The 24,323-nt window shown below is 41.8% G+C and overlaps 1 protein-coding gene across 1 annotated transcript in view; it reads right to left on the minus strand.

Annotated features, from left to right (window-relative positions):
- Nucleotides 1-1,973: 1,973 nt before the first annotated feature.
- Nucleotides 1,974-24,323, minus strand: part of SEPTIN14 (septin 14) — a 33,705-nt gene continuing 11,355 nt past the window's right edge. Inside the window, exons 5-9 of the mRNA XM_049905073.1 lie at nt 22,076-22,234; nt 19,625-19,721; nt 8,208-8,376; nt 5,571-5,703; nt 1,974-2,153 (exon numbers count right to left, since the gene is read on the minus strand). Of these exons, the coding sequence (XP_049761030.1) occupies nt 1,974-2,153; nt 5,571-5,703; nt 8,208-8,376; nt 19,625-19,721; nt 22,076-22,234 (738 nt within the window). The remainder of the gene's footprint in view (nt 2,154-5,570; nt 5,704-8,207; nt 8,377-19,624; nt 19,722-22,075; nt 22,235-24,323) is intronic.

The following is a 24,323-nucleotide window of genomic DNA, read 5'->3' on the forward strand; positions in this document are numbered from 1 at the left end:
AGGATAAATCCTTCTGATCTTTAAGAAACTATGGACTCTGCCATTGTTACTTAAAAATGTAATTCTCAAATGCAGCAGTGATCATTTTTACAGGGTAAATGTTTTTTATATGCGGAATAACATTGCTGACCCAGTTTTAATACCACTGGATTAAGATGAAAGAACAAGAAGATAAAATTCCTTCAGCAAAATAATTCACCAGCAGGTTGAAAAGCCATAGTAAATTACATTGTTTATCTTCTAATCGGGACATTGGGAGTTCAGTGGTAGAATTCACGCCTTCCATGTGGGAAACCCGGGTGTGGGTCCCAGCCAGTGCACCTCAGCAAAACCACCAACCTTCTCACATCAGAGGCTTGTACGCTGAACAGGTTTCAGCAGAGCTTCTAGATTAAGACAGACGAAGAAGAAAGGCCTGGTGATCCACTTCTGAAAATCAGCCAGTGAAAACTATGGATCGCAATGGTCCAGTTCACAACACACGGCACGGTGCAGGATCAGGCATTTTGTTCCGTTGTGCATGGGGTCACCATGAGTAGGGACCAACTTGACGGCCCCTAACAACAACAACAATCTTCTAACAGTCTTTGCTGTAAATTACAATACCCATACATCCAATAAAGCTAGTGTATGTCACCATGTTCATTTGTTCAACTAATAACTGAACGGCCACTATACGCCAGGCACTGTTCTGGGCCTAAGGACGGATACAGAAGTAAACAACACAAAGGTCCTGGTCTTGGTAGGGCTCCCATTAAAAGATCATGTAGTGTGCTTCCTTTTATCTTCCCAGAAATTATAAAATCTATAATGTGATTTAACAGCATATAAAAATCATTGTGGATTTCCCTCCCTTTCGCCATACTTTTCATGTAAAACTTTTTCAAGAAGTAATGATACTATGAGCTGAGATTATATTTTCACAAATATTTTGAGGCTGAATTACAATATCCTGACATCCTGAAAAATGCTGCACGTGAAATGGATGCAATGGTAGAATGATGACAGAAAGCTGTCACTCTTTCAGGAACACGAGAAGGCCTTCACTAAGCCAGAAGTAGTTGCGGTAAACAGAGGTAACGACTCTTGTTGTTGTGTGCCACCCAGTCGATTCCAACTCATACCGACCCTACAGGACAGAGCAGAACTGCCCCACAGGCTGTAATCTTTATGGGGTGCCCTGGTGGTGCAGTGATTAAGAGCTCGGTTGCTAACTAAAAGGTGCAGTTCAAATCTCCCAGCCGCAACTTGGAGACCCTATAGGATGCCACATCTTTCTCCCCTGGAGGGGCTGTGTGTTCAAACCATGGACCTCTCAGGCAGCAGCTGGGCACTTAACCACTGCACCACCTGGGCTCCTCTACCCAGCTGACTCTTTTTACACTGCGCTGTATATTTCTTTGGTGTCCCTGGGGAGCACAAATGATGAATGCACTCCACTTCTACCCAAAAGGTTGGTGGTTTGAGTCCATCCAGAGATACCTCGGAAGAAAGGCCTGGCAACCTCCTTCAGAAAAATCAGCCATTGAAAACCCTATGGAGCAGAGTTCTACTCTTAACACGGGGTTGCCATGAGTCAGAGTTAACTTGACAGCACCTGTTTTTTTGTTTTTTTCTAATGTATTTCTTTCATCATTTTTTCATTTTGGAAATATTTATTGAGTGCCAATATTGTCCTATTTTTTAAGTGCTAAAGGTAATTTTTTTTTTTTAAGGTAAGGTACAGCAGTGAACAAGATGCACCTGGTGCCTGCCCTCGAGGTGATCAGATTCCAGCTGGGGAAGATGTACAATAAGCAAACAGACTTTTTAAAAAAAGTTAAGAATTTCAAGCAGAATTCAATGCTATGAAGACAGTCTCTCAGGAAGACGGGGCACAGAGTGATGGGCTCTACAGCAGACAGGCTGAGGGGAGGGGGCTACTCAGACGGGCCGAGGGGAGGGGGCTGCTCAGACGGGCCGAGGGGAGGGGGCTACTTCTTACGCTCTTTGTCCTTCTTCGTGTTGGTGCAAGTCTGGGCCTGCAGTGATTCAGAGGCCGCTTTCATTTTATAAAAATCGATTATTTCTGCTTCCAATTGTTTTCTCTCTTCTTCAAGCTTCATTGTCTCCTCTTGTTGGACTTTTTTAAGGTGCTCAAACTTGTCCTGTAGCTGGGATACAAATATGCAGCTGGGACTAACAGCACAGTACGATGCCACCTTCCTAGGAATACACTTGTCATTTTTTCCAATTATCAAGCACACTCATGTCGTCACAGTAGTGCTTGATCTTAGCAACCATCTCAAAAATGCATTGTAATTCAATACAGAATTTAAATGATTTTATTTTTAAACGAGTTCCCATGCAAAAATACTTGAATCAAATATAATAAAACCCATAAGTATGCACAAAACACAGTATTAAAAACATCTGACTTCTTCCTAATGAGGTGTATTTTCTCACTCTACATGTCCCCACGCACACAGAAAAAAACGTTGCCATCGAGTTGACTCTGACTCAGTGACCCTGTAGGACAGAGCAGAACTGCCCCATAGAATTTCCAAGAAGCTGCTGGTGGATTCAAACTACTGACCTTTTGGTTGGCAGCCGAGCTCTTAACCACTACACCACTAGGGCTCCACATTTTCCCCCACAAAATATCCTTAAATAAACTTTGCTAAATCCTTACTCACCAGAAATACATTCATTAAAAGACTGCCTGGATTGTGAAGCAGTTGTGATTTTAATTGTAAAGTCCATTGAAAGAAGGTCTGATAATTTATTCAAGTGAAACTAGCAGACAAGTAGACAGAAACAAAAAATGTCAAGGGCCCCATTCAGTTACCTTTATTTCCTCAGGAAATTTTACTTAATCTGTGGGGCTCAAAATCAACATGATAAGCTAAATGAAGGAGATGGTGTCACCTTGTATGTCATTAAAGGCAGGCCTGGGTCTTTGATATGACATTATTTCACAACGACTGTTCGCAATCATTGCTTGTATGCATCAGAGAAGGTGTGTTGATCAAAGCTATGATGGCAGAAAACTGTGAGAGACAACCAACAGGAAGAAAGGATGCTGACCCCTTCTTCCCACCCCACCCCCACACCTGGCAGTTAGGGTGTCCTTTCTCTGTGCTCCCTGATCCCATAAAAGGAGCCCTCTGAACACCTGTCACCTTGCTCCCTAACTGATATAGACATCTGCATTTCTCCAGTAGACCAAAAGATCCCTGGGGGCAGGAGTCACGCCTTCATATCCCAAGTGCCCCTTGTTGTTGGGTGCCATCCGTTGATTGGAACTCATAGTGCCCCATGTGACATAGTAGAACTGCCCCATAGGGTTTTCTAGGGGGTAATCTTTATAGGAGCAGATTGCCAGGTCTTTCTCCTGCCGAAAACCAAAACCAAACCAAACCTGCTGCCGTCAAGTCAATTCCAACTCATAGTGACCCTACAGGACAGAGCAAAACTGCCCCATAGGGTTTCCAAGGAGTGCCTGGTGGATTCGAACTGCAACCTTTTGGTTAGTAGGCATAGCTCTTAACCACTACACCACCAGGGTTTCCATCTCCTGCCTTGTTGTTGTTGTTAAAAAAGGTTGTTGTTAGGTGCCATCAAATCGGTTCCAACTCATAGCAACCCTATGCACAACCGAACAAAACACTGCCCGGTCCTGAGCCATCCTTACAATCGTTGTTATGCTTGAGCTCATTGTTGCAGCCACTGTGTCAATCCACCTCGTTGAGGGTCTTCCTCTTTTCCGCCCACCCTGTACTCGGCCAAGCATGATGTCCTTCTCCAGGGACTGATCCTTCCTGACAACATGTCCAAAGTACGTAAGACACAGTCTCGCCATCCTTGCTTCTAAGGAGCATTCTGGTTGTAATTCTTCTAAGACAGATTTGTTAGTTCTTTTGGCAGTCCATGGTATATTCAATATTCTTCACCAGCACCACAGTTCAAAGGCGTCAACTCTTCTTCGGTCTTCCTTATTCATTGTCCAGCTTTCACATGCATATGATGAGATTGAAAATACCATGGCATGGGTCAGGCACACCTTAGTCTTCAAGGTGACATCTTTTCTCTTCAACACTTTGAAGAGGTCCTTTGCAGCAGATTTACCCAATGCAATGCATCTTTTGATTTCCTAACTGCTGCTTCCACGGCTGTTGATTGTGGATCCAAGCAAAATGAAATCCTTGGCAACTTCAATCTTTTCTCCGTTTATCATGATGTTGCTCATTGGTCCAGTTGTGAGGATTTTTGTTTTCTTTATGTTGAGGTGCAATCCATATCAAAGGCTGTGGTCTTTGATCTTCATCAGTAAGTGCTTCAAGTCCTCTTCACTTTCAGCAAGCAAGGTTGTGTCATCTGCATAACACAGGTTGTTAATGAGTCTTCCTCTAATCCTGATGCCCCATTCTTCATATAGTCCAGCTTCTCGGATTATTTGCTCAGCATACAGATTAAATAGGTATGGTGAAAGAATACAACCCTGACATACACCTTTCCTGACTTTAAAACAATCAGTATCCCCTTGTTCTGTCTTGTCCTTCTTGGAAACCCTGGTGGCGTAATGGTTAAGAGCTACAGCTGCTAACCAAAAGGTCTAGCAGTTCAAATCCACCAGGCGCTCCTTGGAAACTCTATGAGGCAATTCTACTCTGTCTTATAGGGTCGCTATGAGTCGGAATCGACCCAACGGCAGCGGGTTTGGGTTTTATCTCCTAACTAGCACAACACAAATAATGTTGTTCAAAAAAGGATTTATAAAAGGGAATTTTCTAATGCAACGGTAGGGTTAGAAAGTGCATGATCCTTCACACAAGTCAATAGCTTGAGTTTGTTATAAATTAAACTCTGTATGGTGGCACGATGGTTAAACCACCTGGCTGCCAACCAAAATGTCTGAGGTTCAAATCCACCAGTGACTCAGCCAGAGAAAAGACCTGGTGATCTGTTCCCATAAAGATTAAAGCCTAGGAAACCCTATGGGGCAACAGAACCCTGTCCTACAAGGTCGCTATGAGTCAGATCTGACTCATACATCAACAACATGTGAGAATTCAAATTACAAAGAACATTAAGGTAAATATGTTTTACAAAATCATTTTTAGGGGCCATTTAAATAGCAAATTCTACAAGTGTTCTAGGAAGAAAATAAAATTATAGACTATAATTTTTTTTAAAGGCTGCGGATTCAAAATCTACGTGAAAGGGCTACTTTCCCAAAATTGTCTCAACTAAACTCTTCAGATTAAAACCCCAAATTAATGTTGTTGTTGTTGTTAGTTGCCTTTAGGTCAGCCCGACTCATGGCGGCCTTATGTATAACAGAATGAAGTGGTGCCCAGTCCTGCCCCATCTTCATGATCGTTGGTATGTCTGAATCAATTGTTGCGGCTATTGGAACAATCCATCTCATTGAGGGCCTTGGACTCACTTTGGACACGTCATCAGGAAAGACCAATCGCTAGAAAAGGACATCATGTTTGGCAAAGGAGAGGGCCAAAGAAAACCAGGGAACCCAAATTAACAGGATGCCTAAAAATGAATGCAAATTACATCAAGCCAGCAGTACTTGCCTCTTTTTCAGCTTCTTTAAATTCGGTTTCTTTCTCCTTTACCCGCTGCATAAACTTCTGTTTCAACTGTTCTTCCTCCCTCTGGCATTGCTCATATAACTCTTGTCTTTTGGCTTCATAGATCTCTTGAAAACTAAAAAGATTTTTTTATTACTCTCATATTAAAATGCTAATAAGCATGCACAAATATACACATATTGTATATTAGGTCCTATATAAAAACAGTTACCAGTATTCTCTCAAAAAAAAAAACAGAATATATGAAACTTTCTATATCATGAGATGTTGAAAGCAAGGTGCTATATTTAAAATAACAATATATATGTGTTGTCATTGTTAAGTGCTGTTGAGTCCATTTCTACTCATAGCGACCCCATGTGACAAAGTAGAACCGCCCCATAGGGTTTTCTAAGATGTAATCTTTATGGAAGCAGATCATGAGGTCTTTCTCCTGTGAAGCCACTGAGTGAGTTCGAACTGCTGACTTTTCGATTAGCAAACAGGCGCTTAACCATTTTGCCAAAGGGCTCCTCAACAGTATATGCAGAGTAATAAAGCATGGGGAGAGTTGTGGTTCAGTGGTAGAAATCTTACCTTACAAGTTGGAGGCCTGGGTTTGATGCCAGGCCAACACACCTCAGGGGCAGCTACCACCTGTCTGTCAGTGGAGGTCTGCATGTTGGTATGATGTTGAATGAAGCCATGGTGGCACAGTGGTTAACAGCTTGGCTACTAACCAAAAGGTCAGCAGTTCAAATCTACCAGCTGCTCCTTGGAAACACTATGAGGCAATTCTGCTCTGTCCTGTGGGGTGCTATGAGTTAGAATCCACTCAACTGCAACGAGCTCTTTTGGTTTTTAGGATGCTGAACAGGTTTCAGCAGAGCTTCCAGACTAGGAAGAAAGGCCTAGAATCTACTTCCAAAAATCAGGCAATGAAAACCCTATGAGTCACACTGCCCAATCCATAATCGATCATAGGAATGGTGCAGGCCCAGGCAGCGTTTTGTTCTGTTGTGCATGGGGTCACTATGACAGCTAACTACACCAAAAATAATATAATACAGAGAATATATAGAGTACCAGAATTTTGAAACACCTCCTGAGTCTGTTTCATATAAATACAAAAATAAAACAAAATAATGTATTTTTCTCTCAGATACACATTTCAGCATATACTGAAATAAATGATCCCTAACATTATATTGAGGAGTCCTGGTGGTGCAATGGTTAAGCGCTCAGTTGCTAACTGAAAGGTTGATAGTTCGAGCCCACCAGCCCCTCCACAGGAGAAAGATACAGTAGTCTGCTTCCGTAAAAATTTACAGTCCTGGAAACCCTATGGGGCAGATCTACTCTGTCCTATTAGGTGGATATGAGCCAGAACAGGCTCAAGGGCACTGGGTTTGTGTGGTGAAATGAGTTCCTTTATGTGGCCCTTTGCCTTGGTTCTTTGGAAAAACAGCTTGAGAGATTTTTCTCCTAAGCCCTGAGGAGTTACTTTGCCCTAGTTTCTTACCCAGAGGGTTTGTCACTTTTGTTCAGGCTGATTGACATTTCCTGGGTAAGCTGTAAACAACTAGGTTTTGATACTTTTTGGCTGGTCCTGGGCTGCCCTGTGACTGGTGTGCACCTTAAAGGGATTGGTCTATGCTATGCAAATGAGGTGACTATAGGCTACCATGCAAATGAAGTGTCTGTGGCCTACTGAGAGGGGATTGGTCAGTTTGTGGGCCCCCCCACCTCTGGGAGGGGCATGCCTTAAAATTGATAAGGAGTTGTGTATATAAGCAGCCAACCCCACAGAGGTTTTTGAGACAAGCAGCAGGAAGTAGAAGGAAGAAAGAAGAAAGAAGCAGAGAAAGGAAGCAAGGAACCTCCTGAAAGAGCTTAACACAGGTCAAGGGCCATAACACTGAATACAGCGAGAGGCCCAGAGGGGGCCCTGTGGCAGAGTCAGTGGTGACAGATGGCAGAGGCAAGAGGAGGCGGTCCTGACAAGGCCAAGTGCAGCCAGTCCTCAGGGGGCCGAGAGGAGCCTGTCCTCAGGGGGCCAAAAGGAGGAATGCACAGCTGAGAGGAGCTGAGAGAGCTGTCCTGCACTGAAAAAGGGAGATTTTGCCTACGTGCTTCCTGGTCCTGATCCCGAGTTGTACCCTGTCCCTTCCTTAATAAATCACTTCACTGTAAGTATGACCTGTGAGTTCTCTGTGGCCATTGCAATGGATTATCAAACCCAGAAGTGGAGAGTGCCGTGGGGAGGACTACTAGCTGCAGAATTGGTAAAAAGTTTGGCGAGTGGAGGTATGTCTGACTTCCACCTCATAGCAATCAGCTTTGGGCTGATCCTGGTCATTATCCCCCCTGAAGTTAGACAGGTTCTGACACTACTATTCCTACTACCAGTCCCATTTTATAGATTGGTTTTGGTTTCGTTATCATTATGTTGCTCCTACGAACCATCTCCATTTGAGTTGGAAGAGGATTTAAAAAATCTAAAACCCAGGATAGCCAGGATGGGAGAAGTACAATTATTCTCACTCCCAAATGATTCTCTCTCAGCTGTGGGAGTTTCCATAGATCTATTTGCATGTCCTCGCTAGACTTCCCGGGATGTCCTCGGTAGATCCTGCTCACCTGATAGGCTGGTTGTCTGGACCCACATCAGTAAAACCCATTTTCTGCAGTCTGTGGCACCGATAACGCTCATAGTGCTGAGTGTGGGTCTGCTCTTTCAGATCCTCCATGTTTGTACACAGGAGCATATCCCGGAGTCTAACAAAGTCACAGTGATTTTCATTTTCCACTAGTCAGAAAAACAAGAATGCAGCAACACTCAGTATGAATTCCTGACACTTAGGAAGTATTCTTGAATGCACAAATTCATGAAAGGCACATTTAAAACAGCAAACAGCTAAGTGACCAGTCTGTTGAATACAACTGTTTCAACCATGTAACTATGGTAGTACTATACATACCAAAGCAGCTTTATTTAAAACTGAAAAAAACCTGCTGCCATGAAGCCAATTATGACTCTACAGGACAGGGTAGAACTGCCTCACAGGGTTTCCAAGGCTGTAAATCTTTATGGAAACAGGCTGCTACATCATTCTCCCATGAAGTGGCTGCTGGGTTTGAACCGCAGACCTTTTGCTTAGCAGCTGAGCACTTAACTACTGTACCACCAAGGCTCCTTAGATTTACTTAAGAACCAGAAATGTGCTTTAAATTTATTTGCCAATGAATAAATAGGAAGTAGCTGAATAATAATTCATTATATTAGTATATGCTATAGTTTTCATAAATATTTTTTTATTGTGCTTTAGGTGAAAGTTTACAGAGCAAATTAGTTTCTCATTCAACATTAACATACAAATTGTTTTGTGACATTGGTTGCCATCTCCGCAATGTGTCAACACACTCCCCTTCTCCACCTCGGGTTCCCCATTTCCATTCATCCAGTTTTCCTGTCCCTTCCTGCCTTCTCGTCTTTGCTTTTGTGCAGGTGTGCCCATTTGGTCTCACATACATGGTTGACACTACAATGAACATTCCTCACATATGTTATAGTTTGTTTTACAGACCTGTCTAATATTTGGCTGAAGGGTGAGCTTTGGGAGTGACTTCAGTTCTGAATTAAAAGGGTATCCAGGGGCCATATTCTTGGGGTTCCTCCACGCCCAGACCAGTAAGTCTGGTCTTTTTTTGTGAATTTGAATTTTGTTCTACATTTTTCTCTCAATCTGTCTGAGACCCTCTATTGTGATCTCTGCCCAGAGCGATCCGTGGTAGTTGCTGGGCACCATCTAGTTGTCCGGTGCTTAGGCTGGTGGAGACTGTGGTACTGGTGGTACACTAGTCCTCTGGACTAATATTTCCCTTGTGTCTTTGGTTTTCTTCATTCTCCTTTGCTCTGGATGAGATGGGACCAGTAGATGTATCTTAGATGGCCTACTTGCAAGTTTTTAAGACCTCAGATGGTACTCACCAAGATCGGATGTAGAACATTCTTTATCAACTATGTTATGCCATTTGATCTATATGTCCCTTGAGACCATGGTCCCCAGCCCTCAGCCCAGTAACCCTGTCCCTCAGGGAATTTGGATGTGTCTACAAAGCTTTTTTTTTTTTACAAAGCTTCTATGCATTTGTCTTGGTCAGGTTGTGCTGACTTCCCCTATATTGTGTGTTGTCTTTCCCTTCACCAAAGTTAATGATTTCCCCTCTCCACTCCATCCCTTGTAACCATCAAAGATTGCTTCTTTTTGTGTGTAAACCTTTCCTTGAGTTTTTATAATAGTGGTTTCACACAGTATTTGTCCTTTTGTGATTGACTTATTTCACTAAGCAATGCCCTACAGACTCATCCATATTGTTAAGATGTTTCGTGGATTCATCGTTATTGTTTATTGTTGCATAGTATTCCATTTTGTGTATGTACCATAGTTTATTCATTCATCTGTTGATGGGCACTTAGGTTGCTGGCATTTTTTGCTATTGTGAATAATGCTGCAGTGAACATGGGTGTGCATATGTCTATTTATGTGACAGCCCTTATTTCTCTAGGATATATTCCTAGAAGTGGGATTCCTGGATCATCTGAAATTTCTATTTCTAGCTTTTTAAGGAAGCACCATATCATTTTCCAAAATTGTTGTACCATTTTGTATTCCCATCAGCACTGCATAAGAGTTCCAATCTCCCTGCGATCTCTCCAGTATTTGTTATTTTGTTGTTTTTGATTCGTGCCAGTAATGTCGGGGAGAGATAGTATCTCAGTTGTAGTTCTGATTTGTACTTCTCTAATGGCTAATGATCGCAAGCATTTCCTCATGTGTCTGTTAGCCACCTGAATGTCTGTTCGTATCCTTTGTGCACTTTTTTACTGGACTGTTTGCCTTTTTGTTGTAGAGGTGTTGGATTTTCCTACAGATTTTAGAGATGAGACTTTTGCCGGATTTGTCATAGCCAAAACTTTTTCCCAATCTGTAGGTTCTCTTTTTACTCTTCTGGTGAACTCTTTTGATGAGTGTGTTTAATTTTTAGAAGATCCAAGTTATCTAGTTTATCTTCTGGTATTTGTGCATCGTCAGTTACGGTTTGTATCCCATTTATGCTGTGTATTGGGGCCCCTAGTGCTGATCTTTATAGTTTTTGGTTTTATTATTTAGGTCTTCGATCCATTTTGAATTAGTTTTTGTGTATGTTGTGCGACAAGGTCCTGTTTCTTTTTTTTTTTTTTTTTTTACAGATTGACATCCAGTTTTGCTAGCACCATTTGTTAAAAAGACTGTCTTTTCCCCCATTTAATGGACTTTGGGCCTTTGTCAAAGATCAGATGATTGCAGGTGGATGGATTTACATCTAGGTTCTCAATTCTGTTCCATTGGTCAACATGTCTGTCACTGTACCAGTACATGCTGTTTTGACTACCACAGCTGTAAAACAGGTTCTGAGATCAGGTAGTATGAAGCCTCCTACTCTGTTCTTCTTTAATAATGCTTTACCTGTCCAGGACCTCTTTCCTTTCCATATAAAGTTAATGATTAGTTTTCCAACTCATTAAAGAATGCTGTTGGTATTTGGATAGGGATTGCATTATATCTGTAGATTGCTTTGGGTAGGACTGACATTTTCACAATGTTGAGTCTTCCTATCCATGAGTATGGTATGTTTTTCCATGTATATAGGTCTCTTTAGGCTTCTTGCATGACTGTTTTGTAGTTTTCTTTGTATAGGACTTTTAAGTCCCTGGTTAGATTTATTCCTAAGGTTTTTTGTTGTTGTTTTTTAAGGGCTATTATAAATGGATTCTTTTCCTGATTTCTTTTTCATAACTCTCTTTGTTGGTGTATAGGAATCCAACTGATTTTTGATGTTGATCTTGTATCCTGCTACTCTGCTGAATCTTTCTATTCATTCCAGTAGATTTTTTAGGGTTCTCTATGTACAGTATCATATCATTTGTGAATAGGGACAGATTTACTTCTTCCTTACCAATTTGGATGCCCTTTTATTCTTTTTCTTGCATCACTGCTCTAGCCAGGACTTCTAGCACAATGTTAAATAGAAGTGGTGATAAAGGACATCCTTGTCTTTTTCCCATTCTCAGAGGGAATGCTTTCAGTCTATCTCTGTTGAGAATGATGTTGACTGTTGGTTTTGTACAAATGCCCTTTATTGTGTTGAGGAATTTCCCTTCTGTTCCTATTTTATTGAGAGTTTTTGTCAGGAATGGGTGTTGAACTTTATCAAATGCCTTTCTGCATGAATTGAGATGATCATATGATTCTTTTCTTTTGTTCTATTTATGTGGTGGATTACACTGATTCATTTTCTAATGTTGAACCATCTTTGCATAACTAATGTGAATTCCACTTGGTTGTGATGCATTTTTTTTTATATGATGCTGAATTCTATTGGCTAGAATTTCATTGAGAATGTTTGCACTATATTCATGAGAAATATTGGTTTGTAATTTTCTTTTTTTGTGGTGTCTTTGCCTAGTTTTGGTATCAGGGTTATGTTGGTTTCATAAAATGAATTCAGGAGTAGTCCTTCCTTTTCTATGCTTTGAAATAGTTTGAGTGGTACTGGTGTGAGCTCTTCTCTGAATATTTGATAGAATTCTCCAGTGACGCCATCAGGGCCAGGGCTTTTTTTCTTGGAAGTTTATTATTATTATTTCAATCTCTTCTCTTGTTACGGATCTGTTCAGATTTTCTACCTCAGTTTGTTTCAGTTTAGGTAGGTAGTGTGTTTCTAGAAATTTGTCCATTTCCTCTAGGTTTTCAAATTTGTCGGAGTACAGCTTTTCATAGTATTCTGTTATGATCCGTTTTATTTCAGTTGGGTCTGTCGTTATGTCCCCATCTCATTTCTTATTTGGGTTATTTGCTTCCTCTCCTGTTTTTTCTTTTGTCAATTTGGCCAGTGGTTTGTCGATGTTGTTGATCTTTTCAAACAACCAACTTTTTCACTTGTTGATCCCTTCTATTGATTTCTAGTTTCTCATTTATTTCTGCTCTGATCTTTATTTCCTTTCTTCTGGTGATTGTGGGCTTCTTTTGCTGTTCTCTATTTGTTTGAGTTGTAGGGCTAACGTTTTGATTTTGTCCCTTTTTTCTTTTTTGATTTGTGCACCTATTGTTATAAATTGACCTCTGAGCACTGCATTTGCTGTGTTCCAAAGGTTTCGGTATGATGTGTTTTCATTATCATTTGATTCTAGGAATTCTTTTATTCCATCTTTGATTTCTTCTATTGTTGTTGTGAGGTGTTGTTGAGTTGATTCCAACTGATAGCAACCATATGTACAACCAAACAAAACACGGCCTGGTCCTGTGTCAACCTCACAATCATGTTTAAGCCTATTGTTGCAGCCACTATCTCAATCATCTCATTTTGGATTTTCTTGAGGGTTGTTTTGTGGCCTAAAATATGCTCTATTCTGGAGAATGTTCCATGTGAATTGGAAAAGAATGTATACTTTGTTGCTGTTGGATGGAGTGTTTGATATATGTCTATGAGATCGAGTTTGTTGATTGTGGCCTGCAGACCTTCTGTATCACTGCTGAGTTTCTTTCCAGATACCCTGTCCTTTACCGAGAGTGGCATGTTGATGTCTCCTATCATTATTGTGGAACGGTTTATTTCTCTTTTCATGGTATTACAGTTTGTTTTATGTATTTTGGAGTCCTGTTGTTGGGTGCACAGATATTTGTTAAGTTTATGTGTTCTTGGTGGATTGTCCCTTTAATCATTATATAATATCCTTGCTTGTCTTTTAGGGTAGCTTTTGCCTTAAAGTCTATTTTATCTGAGATTAGTATTGCTACTCCTGCTGTTTTTTGGTTGCTGTTTGATATATATATTTTTTCCATCCTTTGATTTTTGGTCTTAAAGTGTGTTTCTTATAGTCAGCATATTGATGGGTCTATTCTGTCACTCTCTCTTTATAGGTGCACTTAAGCCATTTATATTCAGTGTGATTATTGATAGCTGTGAGTTTATCCCTGTCATTTTTTGTTGTTGTTGTTGTTTTGTGCTACTGACATTTTCTTTGTTCCTGTTACTTTCATCTGCTGACTTCCTTTTGTTTGTGGAATTTTTCATTTCTTTTGTTATTATAGATTTTGTGATCATTGAGTCTTTATGTTTTTCTTCTTTTTTATTTTGATGAGTAGGTTTGTTAACTTTCTTGGTGGTTACCTTGAAAGTTGCCCTTATCTTTCTAAGTCTGAACCAGTCTTTTATTACTTGATTTTCCCTTGACTTCTTTTCCATTTGAAAGTTCTACACTTACACTGTTTATTCCCTATTTTAGTGTTTTGACATTGTTGTCATTTACAGATTGACATCTCTGGTTCTCTGTTTTAAATACTTTAAAAACAATTTTAGTTTAATTATTGAAAGTTCATTACCTAGGTTGGTGTCTTAGTCATCTAGGGCTGCTATAACAGAATACCACAAGTAGATGGCTTTAACAAACAGAAATTTATTCTCTCACAGTCTAGTAGGCTTGTTGTTGTTGTTATTAGATGCCGTCGAGTTGGTTCCAACTCATAGTGACCCTGTGCACAACAGAACGAAACACTGCCTGGTCCTGAGCCATCCTCACAATCATTGTTATGCTTGAGCTCATTGTTGCAGCCACTGTGTCAATCCACCTCGTTGAGGGTCTTCCTCTTTTCCGCCCACCCTGTACTCGGCCAAGCATGATGTCCTTCTCCAGGGACTGATCCTTCCCGACAACATGTCCAAAGTATGTAAGACACAGTCTCACTATCCTTGCTTCTAAGGAGCATTCTGGTTGTAATTCTTCTAAGACAGATTTGTTAGTTCTTTTGGCAGTCCATGGTATATTCAATATTCTTTGCCAACACCACAATTCAAAGGTGTCAACTCTTCTTCGGTCTTCCTTATTCATTGTTCAGCTTTCACATGCATATGATGCGACTGAAAATACCATGGCTTGGGTCAGGTGCACCTTAGTCTCCAAGGTGACATCTTTTCTCTTCAACACTTTGAAGAGGTCCTTTGCAGCAGATTTACCCAATGCGATGCGTCTTTTGATTTCCTGACTGCTGCTTCCATGGCTGTTGACTGTGGATCCAAGTAAAATGAAATCCTTGACAACTTCAATCTTTTCTCCGTTTATCATGATGTTGCTCATTGGTCCAGTTGTGAGGATTTTTTGTTTTCTTTATGTTGAGGTGCAATCCAAACTAAGGGCTGTGGTCTTTGATCTTCATCAGTAAGTGCTTCAAGTCCTCTTCACTTTCAGCAAGCAAGGTTGTGTCATCTGCATAATGCAGGTTGTTAATGAGTCTTCCTCCGATCCTGATGCCTGTTCTTCATATAGTTCAGCCTCTCGTATCATTTGCTCAACATACAGATTTAATAGGTATGGTGAAAGAATAAAACCCTGATGCACACCTTTCCTGACTTTAAACCACGCAGTATGCCCTTGTTCTGCCCGATCAACCGCCTCTTGATCTATGTAGTCTGTCTTAGCCTGGAAGCTCAGCTGAAACGTGTCCTCCATGGGTTACCCTGCTGGTATCTGAATACCGGTGGCATAGCTTCCAGCATCACAGCAACACGCAAGCCCCCACAGTACAACAAACTGACAGACACGTGGGGGCCTAGTAGACTACAAGTCCAAATTCAGGGTGCCGGCTCCAGGATAAGGCTTTCTCTCTCTGTCGGCTCTGGAGAGAGGAACCTGTCATCAGTCTTACCTTGGTCTGGGACCATCTCAGCACAGAAGCCTTAGGTCCAAAGGACATGCTCTGCGCCCAGCACTGCTTTCTTGGTGGTATGAGGTTCCCAACTCTCTGCTTACTTCCCTTTCATCTGAGAGATAAAAGTTGGTGTAGGCCACACCCCAGGGAAACTCTCTTTGTATTGCATCAGGGATTTGACCTGATAAGGGTGTTACAATCCCATCAATTTCCTCTTTAACATAAAATTACAATCACAAAATGGAGGACAACCACACAATACTGGGAATCATGGCCTAACCAAGTTAATACACACATTTTTGGGGGGACATAATTCAATCCATGACAGTTGGTATCTGGCTGATGCTGTCCAGTGTCCTAGCCTCCGGTTTTTGTCTGATGCTCGTTTTCTAACTGATGTACTCCCTTTAATATTTCTTGTAAGTTTGGTTTGATTTTCACAAGTTCCCTTAATTACTGTTTATCTGGAAATGTACTAATTTCACCATCGTATTTGAGAGAAGGCTTTGCCGGATATATTATTCTTGGTTGGCAATTTCTTTCTTTAAAGGTTTTATATATGTCATCCTCCTGCCTTCTTGCCTGCATAGTTTCTGCTGAGTAATCAGAGCTTAGTCTTATTGTTTCCACTTTGTAAGTCACTTTTCATTTTTCTAGGGATGCTCTCAGGATTCTTTGTCTTTTTTTTTGGCAAGTTGTGATTATTGTATGTCTTGGTGACTTTCTTTTGGGGTGTATCCTATATGGGGTTCATTGAGCTTCTTGCTTTTCATCTTTGATGATACTAGGTAAGTTTTCTGCCAACAAATCTTCCACCATCTTCTCTGTGTTTTCCACTTTCTCCCCCTATTCTGGAACTCCAATCATGTGCACATTTTTGCTCTTGATTGCATCCCACATAATTCTTACATTTTCTTTAATTTTCTTCCTTCTTTTCTCTAATTTTTCCTCAAAGTAGCATCAATGGATTTGTCTTCAATTTAGCTGATTCTGTCTTCCATTGTTTCAAATTTGGCCCTAAAGCCTTCTGTTGTGTTGTCCATATCTGAAATCTTTTGGATTTCTAATTGCTGTTTTTGTATGATTTCTAATTGTTTATTTATTTTGATGTTTTCTTCTTGTATTATTTTCCTGAATTTTTCTATTTCTTTGTATTTTCCTTGACTTTTGCTATGTTTTGGTTGGTTTTGTCTGTGTTTTCCATTATTTTGTCTACATTTTCCTTAGTTTTGTCTGTGTTTTCCTTGATCTCTTTCCTAATCTCTTGGTGAGCCCTGAATATTAGACTTTTGAATTCCATATCAGGTAGTTCTAGTGCCTCTTCTTCTACCAAAGGTCATCTGATCCTTTATTTTGGTCACCTGCTGGAGCCGTCATGTCCTGCTTTTTTATATGTTTTGATATTGTCTGCTGTCTCTGAAACATTCAGGTATTATTTTCTTTATTTACTGATTGCAACTTTGTTTCATCCTGATTTTTTGTTTTGTTTTGATATGTCTGGGCGGGTGGGCTGCGCATGCTTTGTTGTTTGCTTGTCTGTGAGCATGATAACTATTACCACTTTGTCTAGATGGGCAGGGCCAGTCGCTCAGCTATGGCATAGTGGAGTGGGTCTGGCTGGCGGGAGGTGCGTGAGGGCAGGCCATTTGACTGTGGTGCAGCAGGACAGAGCCAGCAGGGAAGGGGGTGGCACAGGACTGGTTCCACTTGGCTGCAGTGAGGCAGGGCGGAGCCAGTGGGGGGTGGTGGCATGGGTCCAATTCTGCTTGGCCATGGTGCAGCAGGGTAGAGCTGGCAGGGAGGGGGTGGCACAGAGCCATTTCCACTTGGCCGCGGACCAGTGGGGCACAGGAGAGAGGCAGGGGCAAGGGATAGACAGATGGGGCTAGATGGTGGAGGAAAGAGTGGATTTGTACTGTGGTCCCCAGCAGCCGGGGCTGCTGTGGTGGGGTGGTTCTTATCAGTATTCACCAGAAGGGTGGGGTGGTAGGAGCATGCTCCTTTGGTTACCATGTGAGGGTATCTGGGTACTTCCTTGAGCTGCAGCCAGCCAATGGGATCTTACTTTGCTCTGGGTGTGTCTGTTCCATTCCTCTGTATCCTACTGGGAATTCTGTGAAGGTGCCTTTATGTGCTCTTCATGCAGGGTTGTTGGCTTCATCCCAAGATGGCCACTCTGGGTTGTGCTGGTTGGCAGGGAACCTCCACTCCATATCTCTACTCATTCACTGTTTTCAATCAGTTTCTTCTTCTCAGTGGCTTCTGATCTAACACTTTATCCCTTCATCTAAAGTTCAGCGTTACAGGACTGATGTCTGTATCTGTTCCACTTGATTTTTTGGATCTTTGTTGCAGAGGGATACCTTAGTGCGTTTGACTAGGAACCACCATCTTGGCTCTGCCCCTGTCATTAGTATTTTTTATTTTCATTAGTATTTTACAAACTACTCTCAAGGTATTTAACAGACTGCTAACAAAATATGTAATATAATTTCATTAAAGCAAATTTGTGAATACAAAGCCCTTTACAACTATGCATGCTCTGGATATCACATTCCATTTATACAACACCATCTTTATGAGACTGCACTAAGCAATATTCAAAATCAAGGAATCAATTCACATGGCCCTCTCTCGTGTTTGCCACGTCTAGAAGGAGCACAAGAGTTTGAGACCAAGTTACGTAAGTATGGTTCATAAAATGATGTTAAGTTTTAAGTATGTTTCATAAATTCAAAATCTGAATATGTTAATTTTTTTAAACAACAGCATTTAGAAATCACTATCAAAAGCCAAAAACCAAACCCAGTGCCATCGAGTCAATTCCGACTCGTAGCAACCCTAAAGGACAGAGTAGAACTGCCCCATAGAGTTTCCAAGGAGTGCATGGCAGATTCGAACTGCTGACCCTTTGGTTAGCAGCTGTAGCACTTAACCACTACACCACCAGGGTTTCCAGAAATCACTGTAGGTAAAGAAAATTCATTCCCCAATAATGAGCATCACAAGTATATGAACCAAACTGTAAACTGCTGCCTATAACAGTTGTCCAGCTCATCATAATGCTAGATAAATAATATAAATGTCAATAACGTAAATGTCTATTATTCTTCCAAACGAAAAACCAAATGCACTGCTGTCGAGTCAATTCTGACTCACAGCAACCCAGTAGGAGAGCAGAACTGCCCCATAGGGTTTCCAAGGCTGTCATCTCTGGAAGGAGACTGCCATATCTTCCTCCCAAGGCGCAACTGTGAACTGATGACTGCTGCGTTAGCAGCCGAGCACTTTAACCCCTACGCCACCAAGGCTCCTTCAATTATCCTTAGCCAAAGGTAAATCCTATTTCTTTATTTTAGAAATAGTTGGTCATTCTTTTTTCTCTCGATCAGTTAAAAAATATTTTATAAATTATGTATTGATTAGTGTATGTGTACCCGGCCAATATGCCTGAACTGCAGCCACCACCTGTTTTCATCGGAGGTTTGTGTGTTGCTTTGATGCTGAACAGGTTTCAGCAGAGCTGCCAGACTACAGCAGACTAGGAAGAAAGGCCAGGTGATCTACTTCTGAAAAATCCACCAAGGTAAACCCCACAGATCCCATTGCATATGGGGTGGCCATTAGTTGGGGGTTGATTCATCGACACCTAAAAACAACAGGTTTAAACATGAATATTTATATGCCAATTTTATTCAAAGTTTCCTTTTGTTCAAAGTTCATGCAAAGCAAGGTAATTTTTAGGAGGCTCTGCTGGCCTCTGTGGATTTTGACCTAAAGCATCTGGCAAACTACTATGAAATGAATCCTCGTCAAAGTAAGCATTAGCTGAAATGAAAAAAAATTTGTGCTCCTCCTTAAAAAAGTTAATTTATAGCTTTTGTCATTGTTAATTGCCATTGAGCTAGCCTCTGACTCGTGGCAAACCCACGCACAACGGAACAAAACTGCTGCTCAGTAGAGGATTTGACTATTGTGATCTTTAGGGTTTTCATTAGCCGATTTTCAGAAGTAGATCACCAGGCCTTCCGTCCTAGTCTGTCGTAGTCTGCAAGCCCTGCTGAAACCTGTTCAGCATCACAGCAACACACAAGCCTGCACTGACGGATGGGTGGTGCCTACCCACAAGGTGCATTGGCTGGGAATCTCCCACGTGGAAGGCAAGAACTCTGTCACTGAACCACCACTGTCCCCCATCTATGGCTTAGCAAGAGCTCAAGTTAAAAGGCTTTTTTGAGAAGATGAGGTGACATCCATGGTATATTTACCATAATCGTTCCCAGGCCTGCTCACATTCTTCATACTTACCTTGTAAAACTCCCCATGGGTACTGACGGCCTCTGACCATCCTTTTTCCAACTTTCACCTCATCCATGCTCCCTACCACAGCAAAGGGTAAATGTTCCTGGAAAGTAACAACAATATTAGTCAACCATCTCACACCACTATGGTTTACTCTAAAATTCAGAAATCTCAAAGATGAGACTACCATCATAAACTTACTCAAACGAGAGCACTGCCCTGCCTCAGATATTAAGACTTGGCAATGAATACGTACTAACTGGTTTCTCCAAGCATTAGTCTCAGGCCACACACACAACTGAAAACTATCTACTGAACAGACTGCACAGCAAGCACCCTGCCATGGGGAAATCAAAGAGGAAAGACTTTTAATACACAGAAAAACCTGTACACAATGTTCACAGCACTTTTATTTGTAATCCCTGCAGTGCAACGGATAGCTTTTATATGGCCTTTCTCGCCATGGTCTTGTAACTCGCACCCAAGTGACTGGGTGGGACTATACAAATAAAATAACTGTGGCCCACCAAGGGGACTGGATAGTTTACTAATAATCCAAATGAAGTTCATGGCACCTGTGTGGGGGTGGAACCATGCAAGTAAGGTCTTTGGAACCCTAGTGAAGGGATTGGTCAGTTTTGCCGTCCTGTTAGACTTAAAATGAGCCATCCTGGAGGTAGGAAGAAAAGAATCTCACAACCACCAAAAAAGAAGAGGCAGGAGTGGACTGCGTCCTTTGGACCTGTGATACCTGTGCTGAGAAGCTCCTGGAAGCAGGAGGCTGAGAGAGAAAGCTGTAACATTGAAGACGGCAAGAAGTGGTGGCAGAGAAATGGCAGCAGGAGAGACCAGCAGGAGACAGTGGCAGGAGATGGTAAGGTGGGCTTCCTGGCCCACAGCGTGAGAAAGCTGAGTGCTTTCAGGCAGAAGGCTTGCTGGAGGAGTAGGGTGCTTCTGGGCACTTGGTGGCACTAGGTTTGTGGACCCAAGGAGCTAGAGCTGAGCACCTTTGGGCCGAAGCTTACTGGTGGAGTGGGGTACCTCGAAGCACTTATCAGCAGAGCTAAGAGAGCTTGGTAACTCTTGCCCGAGCAGGGCAAAGGCTGAGGGGCCAGACAGAGGTGTGTCTGCAGGTACAGAGGAGAAGAGGCTGTCCTGATGGAAGAACTGTATCCTGAGCATTCCTGTACCTGAACTGTAACCTGTTACTTCCCTAATACACCCCATAATCGTAAGTACTGTGTGTGAGATCTGTGTGGCCACTGCAGTGAATTATCAAACCCAGCAGAGAAGTAGAGAGTGCCGTGGGAGGGTCGGCTGGTGTCAGAATTGGTAAAGATGGTGGAGAGAGAAGGCATGTCTGACCTCTGCCTCACAGGAATCAGCCTTAGGCTGTTGATCTTGATTCTCCTTCCTCCTTATGAAGTTAGAGGAGGTCAGACGCTGCCCCACACCACTTTTACAGGCCCCAAACCAGAAACAGCCCAGATGTCCTTCAACAAGTGAATGGTTAAGCAAACTGTAGTATATCCATTCCATGGAATACTACTCAGGAATTATAAGAAATGAATACAGACACATGTAATAACTTGGATACATCTCCAGTGAATTCTGCTGAGAGAAAAAGCCAACCCTGAAAGTTTCCATCTATATGACATTCTTGAAATAACAAAATTACAGAAATGGAGACTAGATTAGTGGTTGCCAGAGGTTAAGAAAGGCTGAGGGGGGAGGTAGAAAGTACATGTGGCTATAAAAGGGCAACATGAAGGATCCTGTGGTGATAGAAATATTCTGTATCTTGACTATATCAACGTCAATATCCTGGTTATGATATTACACTATAGTTTTGTAGCATGTTACCATAGGGAGATACCAGGTAAATATGTAGGACCTCCCTGTATTTTTTTTTTTTTACAATTTCAGGAGTCTGCAATTACCTTAAAATTAAATGGTAAAAAATTTTAAATGTCATTTGAATGCTTAGTATGTACAAGTATTGTGGTTCCAATTAAGACAGTGTGTAAGAGAAAAAAAAAAAAAAAAGAGAGAGAGAGAAAGCAAGCCTAAATCCCGAACTAGAAAGATATTCTTGACTGAAAGATTTTAGGATTCTAATGTCTTCCATGGGAGCCTGTCAAGTCTCCCATTTGTAAAGTAAAAGAATAAAAACATACATTTCTAAAACAATTAAGCATGTTCCCACTTACAGTGTACCCAAGGCTCCTAAATGTGGCGTTTTATTTGAGGAACAGGAGGGAGGAATAAAAATATGTTTAAGAAGTGATTTCCAGCATTTTTCAAAATCAAGAAAATAAAACATTTTCCCACACCGGATTTTGAAATAATATGACCTTGCTTATAGTCTGTTCATGGTAACGTTGTGACTTATCAGCTGTATTTCCATTTCTGCAGGTAGTACAGAATGCCTGTTCAACAGAACGTGCAGACGCTTACCTTCAATGAGGTCATTTGAGCAGTAGGTTCCTCGTCTTCTGGGAACTGGTATATCTGGATGCCATTGCCAGCCAACTCACTCATTATATTACTTTTGAACTTCTGCAAATCATTTTTTGAAACTGTATCTGCTTTGGCAATCAGTGGTACAATATTCACCTATTAAGAAGGAAGACAGAAAGATCTCATCACTGAGGATTGTTGCCAATTCTTTAGTTTTTACAGGCAAAACTTCAGTCTCTGACGATAAATTTTTGGAACTGAATAACCACTGGGTATCACTGGTTTCTATGCCCAGGCAGTGCAGTGAATTACTCCGTATGGCCCTTCTAGCCACAGTCTTTGTGATTCCCACACAATGCCTGGGTGGGACTATGCAAAAAAAAAATTTTTTTTAAAGGTGCTTGGGGCTCACCAAAGGAATTGGACAGCTTGCTGTTAATGCAAATAAGGTGTATGGAACCTGTGACGGTTAAAGTTATGTGTCAACTTGGCTGGGCCATGATTTTCAGTGGTTTGGCAGTTAGGTAATAATGTAATTTGGCAGTTATGTAATGATGTAGTCATCTTCTATTTTGTGATCTGATGTGATTATTCTCCATTTTGTGATGTGCTATAAATCCTAGCCTCTATGCCTATGGTTATGGTCCCATTTGGGAGTGAGCTGTCTGTTATGTTAATGAGGCAAGATTAGGGTAGGACGTTATCTTAATTCACCTCCTTACCAAAGGGTATGATTCAAGTTACCACGCTTCCCCCAGTCACCATCCTTACCACCCATATTCAAGATGAGCCCTTACCTGAGTTGCACCTTTTATCTTACAAGAGAAAAAAGTGGAGAGAAGTAAGTGGTGGGAGGAGTGGGGGGTAACCCACCACCACCTAGAAGAAGAGCTAGGACTGGAACGCATCCTTTGGACCCAGGATCCCTGAACTGAGAACCTTCTAGACCCAGGTGATGAGAGAGAGAGAGCTATAACACTGGAGACGGCTGGAGACAGCAAGAAGCAGCAGTAGGGAAATGGTGGCAGCAGAGGTAGGAGAACAGCAGGAGATGGAGTGGTGGGCTCCCTAGTTCATGGAGCAAGAAAGCCCAGTGCCTTCGGGCAGGAGGTTTGCTGGCAGGGTAGGGTGTCTCCACGCACTTGGTGGAGCTAGGCTCGCCCATGCACAGAGCAAGAGCTGAATGGATGCCTTCAGGCAGGAGTTTTGCTGGCAGAGTGGGGTGCCTCTGGGCACTTATTGGTGGAGCAGAAGAACTTTGTAACACTTGCCCAAGCAGGGCTGAGGCTGGGCCAGCCCGAGGCCCAAGGGGCCGAGGGGCTGAAGGGCCAAGGGAAGCCTGACTGCGGGCACAGCTGAGAGAGGCTGTCCTGATTGAAGAAGTGTATCCTGAGTCATTTCTAACCCTGAATTGTAACCTGTTACTTCCCTAATAAGCCCCATAATTGTGGGTATTGTCTGTGAGTTCTGTATGGCCATTGCAACAAATTATCAACCCCAGCAGAGGAGTACAGAGTGCTGTGGGAGGGATAGCTGGTGTCAGAATTGGTAAAAAGTTTGGAGAGAGGAGGCATATCTGACCTCCACTTCATAGGAATCAGCTTTGGGCTGGTACTGATGGTAATTCTCTCTCCTTCCCCTCATGGAGTTAGACGAGGAGGTCTGACGCCTCCATCCCACCATTTTTACAGCCTTCCTCACAAAATTATTCTCCAGAATCATCAGTGCTTTTTGAAGATTAGTTTTTTTTAATCAGAATTCAGATGTAGAAGTCTCAGACTTTTCTCACTTGTTTCCAAAATCTCTTACACTTTTAACACCTCTGGATTTAGCAAATGTAAATAGTAATGTGAAGTAGTCTATTTCCCTCATTATCAATTTGATTTCTTATTAAACTGAGCACTAAAAAGTCAGAGTGAGAGGTTTTTCATGAAAACTGCTGGACAGATTGATTTTGTCCTTCTGCCTGTCATTCATGTACATCACCTTACTCTAATAAATCCAACTTAATCAATGTTCTATGTTCACAGATTTTGCTCTACTTAAATGTCTTTACAGATAGATTATGTGTTTTTCAAGAATCCCCTAAAAAGAAGATCACAGTAGAGGGTCCCAGTCAGTGCTGGAAAAATATAGAACAAAATTCAAACCCACAAAAAAAGACCAGGCTTACTGGTCTGACAGAGGCTGGAGAAACCTCGAGAGTATGGCCCTCGGATACCCTTTTAACTCTGAACTGAAGTCA

The sequence above is a fragment of the Elephas maximus genome, chromosome 12 (assembly GCF_024166365.1).
Source record: "Elephas maximus indicus isolate mEleMax1 chromosome 12, mEleMax1 primary haplotype, whole genome shotgun sequence".
NCBI lineage: Eukaryota > Metazoa > Chordata > Mammalia > Proboscidea > Elephantidae > Elephas > Elephas maximus.